General features: G+C 41.6%; 3 protein-coding genes across 8 annotated transcripts in view; 2 read left to right on the top strand and 1 right to left on the bottom strand.

The window, feature by feature from the left end:
* Positions 1-3,590: 3,590 nt before the first annotated feature.
* slc10a4 (solute carrier family 10 member 4) lies at positions 3,591-6,545 on the top strand. The gene is made up of 3 exons (XM_084722173.1): positions 3,591-4,501; positions 4,770-4,980; positions 5,789-6,545. The coding sequence occupies exons 1-3, from the start codon at positions 3,996-3,998 to the stop codon at positions 6,311-6,313; spliced, it is 1,242 nt and encodes a 413-aa protein (XP_084578299.1). The 5' UTR covers positions 3,591-3,995; the 3' UTR covers positions 6,314-6,545.
* Positions 6,546-6,774: 229 nt separating this feature from the next.
* Positions 6,775-10,317, top strand: zar1 (zygote arrest 1). Its single transcript, XM_084722172.1, has 4 exons — positions 6,775-8,222; positions 9,162-9,254; positions 9,801-9,875; positions 9,950-10,317. Exons 1-4 carry the CDS (start codon positions 7,524-7,526, stop codon positions 10,091-10,093), a joined length of 1,011 nt encoding a protein of 336 aa, XP_084578298.1. The 5' UTR covers positions 6,775-7,523; the 3' UTR covers positions 10,094-10,317.
* Positions 10,318-11,356: 1,039 nt separating this feature from the next.
* Positions 11,357-13,893, bottom strand: part of fryl (furry homolog, like) — a 70,830-nt gene continuing 68,293 nt past the window's right edge. For all 6 annotated transcript variants that reach the window (XM_084722796.1, XM_084722797.1, XM_084722798.1 and 3 more), the window contains one exon: positions 11,357-13,312. In XM_084722796.1, coding sequence (XP_084578922.1) covers positions 13,072-13,312 — 241 coding nt within the window. In that variant the 3' untranslated portion in view covers positions 11,357-13,071. The remainder of the gene's footprint in view (positions 13,313-13,893) is intronic.

The following is a 13,893-nucleotide window of genomic DNA, read 5'->3' as shown; positions in this document are numbered from 1 at the left end:
CTTTGGTTTGACTGCAATCATCTGTCTGACAGTCCATATCACTTCATTGCCTGGCTTTCCTCCCACTCCTCCTCCCTGTTCTTTTCTCACCTCCCTCAGGTTGAAATGTTTCCATGCATTTCTGTCTTTATGGTCTGTGTTTAACAGATGTAGGTGAGCGATCTCTATGATGATGCTGTGCAGGTGAAAATGTCCCGTAATGTTACAGAATTGTGGATGTCTTGCAACAGTGAAAGCACCTCTGTGTGTGGGTATGACATTTAAGAATCTTTCCTCTTGTAAAATCAGCCAGAATGTATGCACAAGTTTTTTTTTTTTGGGGAAATTATTTATTCAAATAATTTAAGAAATGTATGTCCAAACATCCATATCAGTATTTTTGTTTTAAGATTTCAAATACTTTAAAATGTACATTTTGAACCTCAACTGCAAGCTAACTCTCCAAAGTGTTTTATTGTTTTTAAAGAGTCAAATCGGGACTTGTGAGAAACCTGGGTGAATAATGACACCTCGGCCAAAGCCTCAGTTCTGATTTGTACCTTTGCCAAGATCATGTTTCCTTTGAAGTGCTGAGATTGGTCCATTTAAAAACAGGTTAACATTAGGTCTGACTCATATCTGATGTCTGAAAAAAAAAACCTCTTATCTATTGGAAAAAAAACTCAAATGTTTTCCCCCAGTCAGCCAATGACACCAATGGAAAAAATATCATTAAATTCCCATATCTGATTTCTGTCAGTGTATATCATTCACGCCATAAAAAATAGAAAAATGTCTTGAATAAGATGACAAGTGGAATAAGTTTTTCTGGCTTTTACCTCTTGTGTTATGGAAATGAAGCAAACGGTGTGCCAGTGTTAGGGAAGCTGTATGGTAATTGGTGTGGTGGGTGTTATGAAACTAGTGCCTATAATTTAAAGTTTCACTTGAGTTTGAACATCATGTTTTTGTTTGTTTGTAATTCATTTTGTGCCAATTTCTGGTTTTGCCAATATTATTTGCAATTCTGCATTTCTGCTTGGTTGATTTGCTTGCCTTTTTGTGTTTTTGTAATTGAACAAATACATTTATAATTGCTTTAAAAAAATGTTTAAAATGCGCCTTCATATTTATAACTAATTACTCATTCTGTAAATGAAACTATTTATTAAAGAGAGAGGTGCCTCTGTCAAAGCTCAGATTCAGTGGGAAGCTACAACGAATGTTGCAAAAAGACATACCACACCTTTTGTGTGAAAGTTTTTGTTATTGAACTTTTTTTTATATCCACAAACATGACATTCAGTTTCCCTGTGTAAATTCACATTTCAAATAAAAGCTGAAAAGTTGTTCTCTCTCTTCTTGCACTTTTGTATCCTCTGCATGTTTATGAACAAGAAAAGGTTTAGATTATCTTGAGACAACAAGAAGCCATCTGTGCCAGTTAACAAAGTGACAGTGATAAAACAACTAAACATTTGAGCGACCACAAAGAAAACTCAAGTTGTTATCATTTTGCAGGTCAGGATTTGGGTCCAAATTATGTGCTGAACATCTGTACAGATGAAAACTGGATCAGTATCACATTTTAATGTGAAAAGTTTGTTACACAAGATGTTTTTCACATAAGATATTCTTGTGACATTAATACTGTTATAACACAATCCCTTCATGTAACAACCTCATAATTTATATTGTAATAATGTGACAACAGTATAACTTATCACGTTATGACATGAAACATTTCATTATAACAAGAAGTTTCTTGTTATAATGTGATAGGTCTGTATGTCATAACAATGTGAAAATATCTTATGTGAAAAACATGTTTTAACAATCAACTTTTCACAATATAATGTGTTCCTGATGCATTTCTTTGGTAAGACAGCAACACACTGCCATATATTTGGCTGCACAATCCTGACTTTTTGTACACTGGGCTCACTGCACTCACTATTTTGTTTCCAGCTATCTTGGAAGAATCTCAGTACTTGACAACACGAAAGAGCGGATCAATACTCACATTTTTTTATCAAAAGGGAATGTCCAAATCTCTGAGGGTCAATTATTTTTCTGTTATGTCTGTGGACAAATGCTAACGTGGGGAAATAACCCCAAATTGAGAAATTGAGAATTCACAACATTGGCGTGTTGTGAACTTCAAACATCAAATACATTCAGGATTATACTATTTCAAAATGTTTGTTCTGAGTTTATTAATCAGTACCGGTGCTCTCTAGTTTCAGAATGATACCTGCTAAAAATTTCTTTGTGCTCAGTATTTCAAATAGACTCAAAAATCAGAGTCATTCATAGGTTAGTTGTACTCAAAGTACTTTTTAAACTACTCAAACCTATCTTTCATTTAGATGAGTAGAAAAAGCAGAATGGCAGTGTGCAGACTGTAACAGGAACTTAATACACATGATATACAAGAAATTACATTTTCCTTAGTGGGATTTAGTGATAAAATGGATGTTGAACAGAATTCCCAACCTTGGTTTCATTTATAGTGCAGCATCACCCATAAAGTGTCTGTACATTTAGCAGGCTTTAAAGGGAAGGTGACACATTATGTATTCTGCGCACACAAAGCTGTTGTTACGTACCTGGAGTCACCCGTTGGTTAATGGGGGACACGGTGTGTCTCCGGGAAGGGGAGGAGACAGATAAAAGCCTGAGTCACCGACTGGTGCAAACTGTCCCATCCCACTCCAGCCTCAGTGCCCTGAAGACATGTAGTGTCAGTGCTTTTATTTTCTCTGGACACTGTGCTTCCTCTGCATGTGGCACCATGGTCTGATGTGCGGGAGTTTCATACTGGGAGCATCATATTCTGTGGGCTACACACACACACACACACACACACACACACACACACACACACACACACACACAGATACAGTAAATATGTTCAGCTAAAACCCCAAACATAAAGGTTTGTAACACAAACAAGGTATTCAACGAAACCAGCCTGTAAAGCTAGTAAATAACAGCAATCTGCAAAAATTTATTTTGTTAAAATAAAAAATCATATCAGATAAAGTATATACTAATACCCATTTAGACCGATATAGCTGTAGTAAACCAATATCATATCATAATATTGCCGCCCGATATACTGGTCGGGCTCACATATAGAGCAGTCAGACTCACCAGGACCAGCTTCAGCAACAACATACTTTGAGGTGAGTGCATCAATAATGTACAGTAAAATTCTTAAAGGCACCAGGGTTCACCTTTACTGATTTTACTAAATCCTTATTTTCAGATAAATCTGCAGTGATTTATAGAATCTCGTCTAATTCCACCTGATTTAGTTGATCTCACACTGACAGCTTCATAATATCTGACAGTCTGCAGACTGATGGGCAACAATAACTCACATCTATTAAACCAAACATGAGACTTGCGCAACATGAAGTTTGAGATGAGGGCTGAGGCGTAACGCGCACACTTAGTGAAAGAAACAGCAGCTCCAACAAAAGAACCGGGCAGGCAGATTTTCACAGTTTGCTGCACTAGTATAAAGATGAGCGCAGTTTTCATTCATGTCGCTTGTGCTTACTCAACCTCAACAAACAGCTGTCTTAAATACAGCTGCATGCGCCCTTTTTAAAGCTACAGAAAATATGAGACAGAACAACCTCTGTTGGACTGGGTGTAGTTTCCTAAATGGAAAACTGTCGATATGTCATCATTAGATTGATATTTGGGGACCTTTCCCCTTCTACGGAGCGGAACGCAGTATAAAAGGGCAGCCTAGGCGTTATTGATTGGTCCATCCACTCTGACTGAGGCTTCAGACCGTGTGCAGACTCCCTCCAGCTATGTGCGTCTGTCGGGGAGCCAATCCGTGGCACCAGTCTGACTCTGTGAGTCGCTTTAAGACTATCAGTGCCATGGCACCATCACATCCTTCGACCGCTGGATCCTGTTAGTGACAGTGCGCCACTAGGGGAATCATTTTACGCACGAACACCGACTGTGGCGAGCCTCCGTCCTCCTGTTGCGCCATGGACAACTCCAGCCTGTTGGGTGGCTCTGGTTTGATAGGCTTTCTTCTATCGGACACTTTAAAGCAAGTTGTGGATTCTCCGGAGGACTCTTCCATGGCTGGATTAGTGGCCGGTGGTTCCATCTTTAAATTCAGGACTGCCGGCGGGGCTGACTTTATGGCCGCTCCGCCGACGGAATCCCCTCACCTGATGCCTGCCTTCTGGGATTCCCCGCTCAGTCACGGAATCAATGTGTTTGTGGGACTTGTGCTTTGCTTCACTATGCTGGGACTGGGCTGCACGGTGGACGTCAGCCAGCTCGGAGAACATATCCGCAGACCCATCGGGGTGCTGCTGGCACTGGTGTGTCAGTTTGTGATCATGCCCTTGGTGGCCTTTCTGTTGGCTTTAGCCTTCTCTCTGGAAGATGTGGCGGCGATGGCTGTTCTCCTGTGTGGCTGCTGCCCGGGAGGAAACTTATCTAACATCATGTCTCTGCTGGTGCACGGGGAGATGAATCTCAGGTACATACACTCTATTCATCTAGAAAACAACATAAAATCATCAAGTGAACCTGTGAAAAGGTTTCACGCGGTTGAACTATGTTGTGCGCGCATTAGTCAGCAAATTACGCACTGAAGTAGCGACTTTGAAAAACTTTACGCATGACTCTGTAGTTCTACATGCTTCCCTAAATTCAAACATCTATTTCTGTCAAATATGAGTAAAGTGATCCAACATGTCAGCGGTGTGTGAGCGGCTATAACGGTGCGTCTTTGTTCTCCTTCCCAGCATCATCATGACCATATCCTCCACTCTGCTGGCGCTGGTGCTGATGCCGCTGTGTCTGTGGATCTACAGCCGGGCCTGGATCAACACACCTGTGGTCAACCTCATGCCCTTCGGGGCAATCATCCTGACCCTGTGCAGCACCCTCATTCCCATTGGTTTAGGAGTTATGCTGAGGTACCGCTACACGCGGTGGGCCGACATTGTTTTAAAGGTAATTTAAGGGCAATTACTCAAAGTTACCTTTCCAATTAATGAATAAGTTGAATTAGTTAAATAATTAATTGTTGTGTCATTTAGACCCCCAGGACTTTCTGTTAAAGAGCACCTCTTCTTTGTACAAAAGCGCACTGCGTAATTTTCCGTGCCTTTCTTAGATGCTGACCGCAGGAACAGTGACATCAGAGGCGCTATGTCAGGAAAAGCCCCTCCCTCCCATTTCTGATAAAAGCCACACATGAAGGAGGGACACATAACTTACAATAGCCCCTGACGTTAGGCAGCAGAGATGCCATGATGGAGATTCTAGACGTGTTAAAAAAAGTCATGTCACTTTTGATTATATTGTTGAAAATCCGTGGTTTTCCTCAGATGGTACAATCTGGACAACATGACACCCTTTATCCTCATAGACCCTCAATTTCTCATCAGGAAAAAAGAAGTGCCTCAGGAAAAGCAAAACTATACAGAAGATGAGCCAGGCCACATGTGACAAATTTATTTGAGTATTAAGTTGTAATTCTGAGTTTAAAGTTGTAATTCTACGCTGAAAATCAGAATTCTGATTTTAAAGTCAGAATAAAATCCATTAATTAATTTGAGATTAACGTCAAATTCTAACTTTTTTCTCAAAATTCTGACTTTAAACTCAGAATTCTGACTTAAAACCTCTTTACATCTGACCTTAATCATATTCTGTACAAAACAGATTCCCACCCTGAGATTAGATTCAACTCTACTAGAAAAAGAGGTGGTGTATGTATAGAAAATCACCTTCATCTTAAAATAATGTGTGTTTTCAGGCTTCACTGTGGTCTCTGCTGGTCACCCTTGTGATGCTGTTCATTCTCACCGGAGCGATGCTGGGGCCAGAGCTCCTGTCCACTATCCCACCCTCTGTCTACGTGGTGGCTGTCCTGATGCCTCTGTGCGGCTACGCTGCAGGTTACGGCCTGGCCGTGCTCTTTGAGCTGCCGCCCAACAGCTGCAGGTCTGTTTCTCTGGAGACGGGATGCCAGAACGTGCAGCTGTGCACTGCCATCCTCAAGCTGGCCTTCCCCCCTCAACTGATGGGAGGGATGTACATGTTCCCTCTGCTGTATGCCCTGTTCCAAGCAGCCGAGGCAGGCATTTTCATCCTGGCCTACAGGATGTACAGGAGGAATGTCCTGCACAAACCAGACCCTATGGGGGACGGCGAGGACACTGATATAACATACCAAAGGTTTCACGATGAGGACTTTGACTCATCTTATGGTGCCGTGACAGTGAGTGACCCAAACACCATCATGTTGGACCCCTGTCCTCCTGATCCAACTCCTGTTTAATGTGCAAAGTTTAAAAAAATCAGTTCTCTACAACAGGGGAGCAGAATAAGACCCGCAAGTGGATTCATAACTCATCATAAAGAAAAACCTGGAGAACAGGAAGACTGTGCAGGGAAATCCAGAATGTTAACACTGACATGACTGCTGAAAAAGGTGCTTTATGTCATAAGCTTCATTCATTCAACAGACTTTTGTCACAGCAGCCATATTGCAATTATTTTGATAGATATTGCAACTGATTCACAATTAGTGGGAATGACTTTTTTTTAATCACTATGTTTTATCAAAACAACAACAACAACAACATTAAAATAGTGATGGTGTGACATTTGTTGGGGTCGTACCAAACAATCATGTTTTCTTACATCTGGAAAAGAAGATTTGTCAGCCAGGGAATCTCTGCAGCACAACATTACAATGTTTTTTATAATATTTTCCATTCATCAAAAAATAGCTCCTTCTGCAATTTTGATATTGCACTTGGCCAAACTGTAATTTCAATAACATTTCAATTAATTGTGTTGTCCTTAATGATTCTAATTAAGGTCCATTCCACTCAGATCAAACAGAGTCAGGGTGCTGCTATTGTGCATGTTGGCTCACTGGAAAGGCTCTGCTACACTAAATGGAACAGGACCTTAATTAGTATCACTGGTAGCACCTGTGTTTACTCGTACATATCAATATGGCTGCTGTGATAAAGGTCTATTTGACCATGCTCAACTCATATCTTATATGGGATGAAAAAATATCATGTTTTAAATAACTGCTGTATTACATGTGAAGCACTTTTCATCATAACTAAGCATAACTTCAATCTGAGAAAGTAACATTAATCAGCATTTAGTTTCACAAATGAACTGTGCTATAAAACTGTGCGCGAGGCTGCGTGTGTGAGAGTTAAAGACACGAGACAAACATATCAGAGTTATTCATTGCAGTGCCATTCCAGTATCTGTGCTCCATAGACAAAACTAAGAGTCTGAACAAAATGTACAATATGTGTATATTATAAACATCTGTATCAGGAAAAATAAAATGTGTATAGAAACAATTAAAACTTGTATACCTTCGTCACGTGTCCGCTGTTTCTGGTGAGACAAAGGGAAAGCAGTCCCACACACCTGATCACGATCAGGCCTGATGGAGCGCTCGCGCTGCCTAATCTATTTAAATAGTTACACCTGGGCAGCTTTGTTGTTTGAACAAAATGGCAACGTATGGTGACGAGCCAGTCGACAGCTATTTCTATTCGTCTTACAACCCTTACACGGGCAGATACCCCCGGCCTAAGGACGCGGGGTGGAAATATAAAAATTATCTTTCCCATTATGGGGACACTTCAGAGGCGTTCAACAACCACCAGCGCGCCCAGCTCAAGTCCATCTTATCTCAAATCAACCCCAAACTCACCCCGAGGCTCAGGAAGGCCAACACTAAAGATGTGGCGGTGCAGGTCAACCCGAGGAGAGACGCCTCGGTGCAGTGCTCCATCGGCCCGCGGACCCTCCTGGCCATGAAGCGGGACCCCGGGCGCAGACGGGGGCAGGAGGAGAACACGACGCCCGGCGGCAGCCCCATGGGAGCGGGTGGTGTGCGTTACCCCCGCACCCTCGCCGTGTACTCACCCATCGCCTACAGGAGCGTCACCTCCTTCCTGGTCGACGACAACAACAATGAGGAGGTCTCCGGTGGAGAAACCGCAGAACCGCCCGGTGACCCGCCGGGGAAAAGCGACGGGAAGAAGAGTGAAGATGACCAGGCTGGAGAGGAGGGAAAGACCGCAAAGCCCCCAGAGCAGCGCAAAAAGCCCAAGTCTAAACAACAACAACAAGAACAGGTGAAGAGTGAAGATGAGCAGCAGCCAGCTACAGAGGACTCAAAGAGCAGAGCGAGAGTTCGCTTCCAGGTGAGTTAATCTACAACACTTGGGGTGCTTCATGCAAGAGCCGTGTTTAGAAGGGAACCCTTAATTTGCAAAACTCTCGCGAGATTTACTGTTTACTGATTCACTGTTTCGCGTTGTTCAAAACTAATAGTTTTATAATGTAACAGCGCTGTGGTTAAAATCTGGATGGGGTTACGAATGAAAATTACTTGGTTAGGTTTAGGGAAATAACACGGTTTAAGTTAAATTTCTCACTCTCGCGAGATCTTTCGCGGGTCTGGGTTTCCTTTCTAGAAACGACTGACGGTAGGTAGGATGTGGCAACCTTCAAAGTAAAACTACCAAATAAAAAAACTTTTCTGGAGTGCTCTTTACGTTTAGAGAGAATGTGAATTCAGATTCTCCCTCTGTCAAACTGTTTAACTGTCAAAAATTGACTTCCTGTTTCAAAGCAAATATGGTAACTAAATTTTTAAATTTGAAATCACACTTCCTGAAGTTGCTGAATACAATAAAACAACCCTTGGACTCTGGGGTTATGGTGGATTTACCAGGATATGAATGATCATGATTCACATATATAAACCTTGTCTTCAAATAAAACTCACTTTGGTATAAATGTAATTTGGATAATGTCTTAAAAATCATGCCTGGCAGTAATTCGCTGCCACCTCCAGAAAATGTGTGATAAATTCCAGTATTGGTGCTGTTGTTCTCATCTGCATTGTTCTAATTAAGAATTTAAGCTGGATCTCCCAGAAGTTGGGACAATAAAGCCAGGCAACATCTTATCAGGATGATGTTGATCAGCTATAGTCAACTTCTGACTTGTCTGCAAGATTGGTGTGAGGACTGTAAAGAAACCAGCTAAGAGACATGTTCAACAGATTCGTTCATTAATGTAAAGGTTGGGTTGAAGGAGGATTAAACGGACTAACTGACTTGCGTTTTGTTCATCAGTTTCTGGAGCAGAAGTATGGATATTATCACTGCAGAGAATGCAATCTACGATGGGAGAGTGCTTACGTTTGGTGTGTTCAGGGCACCAACAAGGTGAGCACTTTATTTTTCTGTATGTAAACCAAGCAAATTCAAGTAATTTCCAGAGAACTGCACCAAATCAAGGGTCAGCAAATGAAGAGTTAATTGTTACTTCATCCGAAGCCTGGACACCTGTAAGTTGTTTTGTTTTTTTAAAGCAATAACTCCTGAAGGCCCTTAGCTCGGGTTCTTCAGTCAGTTATTGGAACCTTGGTGTTATCTATCAACAATAGATGACATTGCACAACAACCTATAGAATGTGACACGTCCACTTTGGTTCCCAAGGAAAACCTATGACTTTTTGGTTTCAGCCAGGACCCAACTTTTGAGTTCTGACAAATTATTTTTGAAAAATTAGGTGTGCAAAATTGGAAATTGTCAGTTCCATGTTGGTGGAAAAGGGCTGTGAGTGGATAGGTGTTCACTTTTGCACCTGGATCATCTGTAGTTTTCAGATTTGGGTCCTGCTATAAAACTGTATCTCATTGGTGCCCAAAATGTGAATGGGCCGTGGCATTATGTTTCAAACCTGTCCTAATTTAAATGTTGTGTTCCAGGTTTACTTCAAACAGTACTGTAGGAAATGCCAAAAGGACTTCAACCCATACCGTGTTGAGGACATCACATGTCATGTAAGCTCTTTTTCTAACTTGCTCTGTAAATTAAAATGAGCCATGACTAAACCCATGCCCCTCTTTCTTCCCAGACATGCAATAAAGCACGTTGCACCTGTGCAATAACACAACGCCACGTTGACCCCAAGCGGCCCCACAGACAGGACTTGTGCGGCAGATGCAAAGGCAAGCGGCTCTCATGCGAGAGCACTTTCAGCTTCAAATACATAGTCTAGGAGGTTTATTGAACTGAACTTTGCCCTGTCAACACATCAGTACATGTCCTGTGGATGGGCATCTTCATCCCATGGCAGTATATTTGCATATGCAATAATGGCATCTTGGATGCAAACATAAATTTGATGTTTCAAATCTTAGTTAAATGCCTGTTTTGTGTTGATGAAATTAATGATATGCACCACACACTTTACAATGTAATAAATGGCTACTGTGCACCCTGTACTGAATCATTCTTTTCATGCAAAACCCCTGTACACTGTCAGTGGTGTAAATATACAATGTCAAGGATTCAAGTAATTTGCAGTCTTAAAGGGATAGTTCAGCTTTTTTTTGACATGGGGTTGTATGAAGTTCTTTCCATAGTAATATTACAGTACAGGGCCGTTGAAACACCCTGTTTAGAGAAGACTGCCAGTGGAGGTTAAGCAGTGTCCTGCAGTCAACAGCAAAACCTATTTAAGCCACCAGGGGAAAAATAATTTGAAATGTACAGCACGGTAAAGTGGTAAAACAAAAAAAAAAAGACAAGAAACCACTATGATATAAATAAATTAGTAATTCTAATCTCCCAGAAGACCCAGCGGCCTTGATCTTTTACTTTGTGTTGAACCTGAACTTTTAAACAGAAATTGCACAATAACTAAAAACTAGCTAACTGAGGCAATGGTAGATAAGCAATTCCTAGTGAAATTGCTGTTTTTGCCAAATGAGTCTGTTTTTGGAGAGAGGTTTGTCTTATGTGCTAATGGTTTCTCATTGCGGAGAGGCTGTCTGGCAAGATAAACCAGTGAAAATGTTCTAAATATAGTGCACACTAATGAAGAGTTGCTTGGAAAGTTGTGCCTAATATAGCTTCATCAAATCAGTACCTACCTCCTGGAGTTGAAAACTAATTTCAAATGAAAAAGCTCAATATTAAAGACTGGTTTTATTTCAGCTGGAGGGTTGAGACTGAATGCCCCTGGCTGTGGTGGGAGGCAAGTAACTATGACAAGAGAATTCATGCTTCTGTGGGTCTAAATGCTAGATTCTATTCTGATCTAATTTGAATCAAAGTCCTTTTAAATTTATGGACTTCCATTACAGAAACTAGGTGCACTTTGGGAGACGTGTACAACTATGAGCCAGCTACCAGTTGGTATGCATCACGAAGACTAACACTACTGCTAGTTCAAATGCAAATACTGCCAAACTTTCAATTAAGTACTTTAATAATCAAAACTGTGGAAACCAGATTAAAACATAAGACAAAGGCTGTATTGTATGATTAGGTTTTTATTTATCCAGAGAGAAGGCTGGTATGTGAGTGAACAAGAAAAAATGTATAATGCACCTCTACATTAAAACATCTTCCAGGTAAATAATATATTCATTAAATAATAAGAACAGCATTCAAATGTACCAGACAAGCAGGAAAAAAAGCTCTCTGAGGAATGAGTACAGTGACTGTTACAATGTGCCATGACAAGATTTCCAGAAAGCATTTAGGTAATGGTTCATGTCCTGCAGTCACAGCAGCAAGTTGGGCCATTCTGAAAGCGTAGCGCAGCTTCAATGACAAGCCATTTCCCCTCTGAGAACAGGATCAAAAATGGAGCCGAAGGATGATCTCTGCTTTGCAACGTGATCACCCTACGCAGACAAACACAAACCTCAGTAGTCTCCCCTGCCCATGCTGGGGTGACGTGCTAACGAAAAAGATCACAGTGGAGAGAAGGAATGCATATGACTCGGCTGGATCGGCTTGGTCCGACAGGAGATGGAGGCTACATCAGATCTCCCATGCCGACACCGTCACAAAGGCAAGACGGGCGGCTTGTCCCCAAATGAGCACTGACCCCCTTTTGCAAGACCACAACCGACAACCGAGGCAGCCTTTGGGAAGTTTTGAAGTTTGTGTGATTAGATGACGAAGGTGGAGCGGATCATTAATGACTCAAATCTGGTCTTGGCTTTCTCTCATCACATTAGCTTTATACAGACATCCTATTCGGATGAACAGTGCATTACACAAAAGTACAAGGGAAAAATACTGGTTTTACACTATACATTTTCTAAAATATATACAGAGTAAAATAAGTTATGTTTCCATAATGAGTTGTAGCCAGTCTGCACTCGTGTGCAATTATATGCATGTGTGTGTGAGCGTATACCAGAATATCCAATATATATCACACAGTCGAGAGTCTCTAAAGGCAGCTACTTATTTGGTTAAAGAGTGAGTTTTGCGTGAAGACCTGTTGAAGGGGACTCTCCTCTCAAAGCAGATCAATAAACAGATATATTTCTCTTTTTACACTCCCTGAAGGCTTCCCACAGGGTTACAATTACATGTTAAATATCCTAACATTTACAACCTAGGATGTTAGCTCTAATAAAAAATACATTTCTCAAAAAAATATTCTTGCAGTGCTTTTCTCTTTCAAGCATGCTTTTGAAAACTTTTTTTTTTTTTTTTTAAACAAGATTTTTCTGTGTTTGCTTATGAATCGTGACGGTGTGCCCTCACACATACGACACCTCCTCTGGACCGTCATACATGCTTCAACACCATCTTTCAGCCCAGGCCCTGAGGAGGCCAGCGATCGGTACGATGGGATCCAGCAAAAAGAAAATAAAAAGAAAACAAAAAAGGAGGAAAAAAGTTATCATCCCACTGTGTCCTCTCCTACTCTCTCTGAGGCACACCACCACATGACTTATTGCAACTGAATTTTGCAAGTTGGCTTAGTCTGGGAAAAGATGTTAGCTTTAAGCATTCATACATGTAATAATATATATTAAGAGTCACAGTTATTCCCACGCATCCCTTAGCCCTTTGTAGGTGGAGTCTCTCTCGTCCTCCTCTGAAGCCCCTCACTGTCTACCCTCTCTCTACAGCTGAGGTGAGGTCTGTGTAGAGCAGGGGGGGTGGGGGTGGGGGGTTGTTTTTGTCCAGTCTAGTCCAGGCTCGCGGCCTACAGTACCATGGGGTTCACAGTCCGGTGCTGACCATGGTAGCGTGGGGCTGGCAGGCCTGCGCCTGACTCAGAGCCTCACGGATCTGCAGGTTGAGCTCCATGAGGCGGGTGCTCGCCTGAGACAGGTCCCTGCTGGGGCCCACCACCGCCAAGCAGCCCGTCTGGCCCAGCGTCTGGTGACGGAAGTAGATGTGCAGAAGGGTCTGGACTGCGTTGTCGGTCTCATTGCCGAAGATGTCATTGGGCCACAAAGACCTGAAGATAAAGGAGGGTGGGGGGTGAGGACGTTCAGCGAAGGGAAGTTTGATCAAAAATTGCAATCATGCAAAACATGTTTTTTGGTGTGAAGCATTTCTGTTCTGTTTGTGCACACTAGCCATTTTGTTTTAAGTCTGTTGCAGCAGGCACTGCAGTTTATGGTAAGTACCCAGTGTCCAAATTTACCTTTTTTGTCCACTGGCCAAATGGCTAGTGAATGTTCAAATTTTACCAGACACTCAATTGAATACCATCGTTTTTAGGCTGTTGAGTGAAGAAAATCTTTCTGCTTAAGAGTCTTTTAGATTTTTGTTATTCATGTGTGCAAACGTTGTCTGTTGCTGACCACCATAGTGTCTGGATGGCATTAAGGAGCTAGCTATTGGGAAAATCATTAAATTAATTTACACAAGGAAGGTGATTAGATTCATTATGACAACAAACTAAATAAGACAGGATGGCATTTACTTATTTATTTAAAATCCATGTCTAAACCATAAAACAGAGAACCACAATAATAATACAGAGGTCTGAATGACTCAGCATAGATGCCGTCATTTAACCTTTATGGCCTCATT

The sequence above is a fragment of the Lutjanus erythropterus genome, chromosome 7 (assembly GCF_056507025.1).
Source record: "Lutjanus erythropterus isolate fLutEry1 chromosome 7, fLutEry1.hap2, whole genome shotgun sequence".
NCBI lineage: Eukaryota > Metazoa > Chordata > Actinopteri > Lutjaniformes > Lutjanidae > Lutjanus > Lutjanus erythropterus.
This window is presented reverse-complemented; position numbering and strand designations above follow the sequence as displayed.

What these genes read in the sequence shown, in the direction of transcription:
- slc10a4 (XM_084722173.1), top strand. Translation starts at nt 3,996, where the DNA reads ATGGACAACTCCAGCCTGTTGGGTGGCTCTGGTTTGATAGGCTTTCTT. An exon ending in CACGGGGAGATGAATCTCAG is followed by an intron (nt 4,502 to 4,769) that starts GTACATACACTC and finishes TCTCCTTCCCAG; the next exon opens with CATCATCATGACCATATCCT. An exon ending in GGGCCGACATTGTTTTAAAG is followed by an intron (nt 4,981 to 5,788) that starts GTAATTTAAGGG and finishes GTGTGTTTTCAG; the next exon opens with GCTTCACTGTGGTCTCTGCT.
- zar1 (XM_084722172.1), top strand. Translation starts at nt 7,524, where the DNA reads ATGGCAACGTATGGTGACGAGCCAGTCGACAGCTATTTCTATTCGTCT. An exon ending in GAGCGAGAGTTCGCTTCCAG is followed by an intron (nt 8,223 to 9,161) that starts GTGAGTTAATCT and finishes TTTGTTCATCAG; the next exon opens with TTTCTGGAGCAGAAGTATGG. An exon ending in TTGAGGACATCACATGTCAT is followed by an intron (nt 9,876 to 9,949) that starts GTAAGCTCTTTT and finishes CTTTCTTCCCAG; the next exon opens with ACATGCAATAAAGCACGTTG.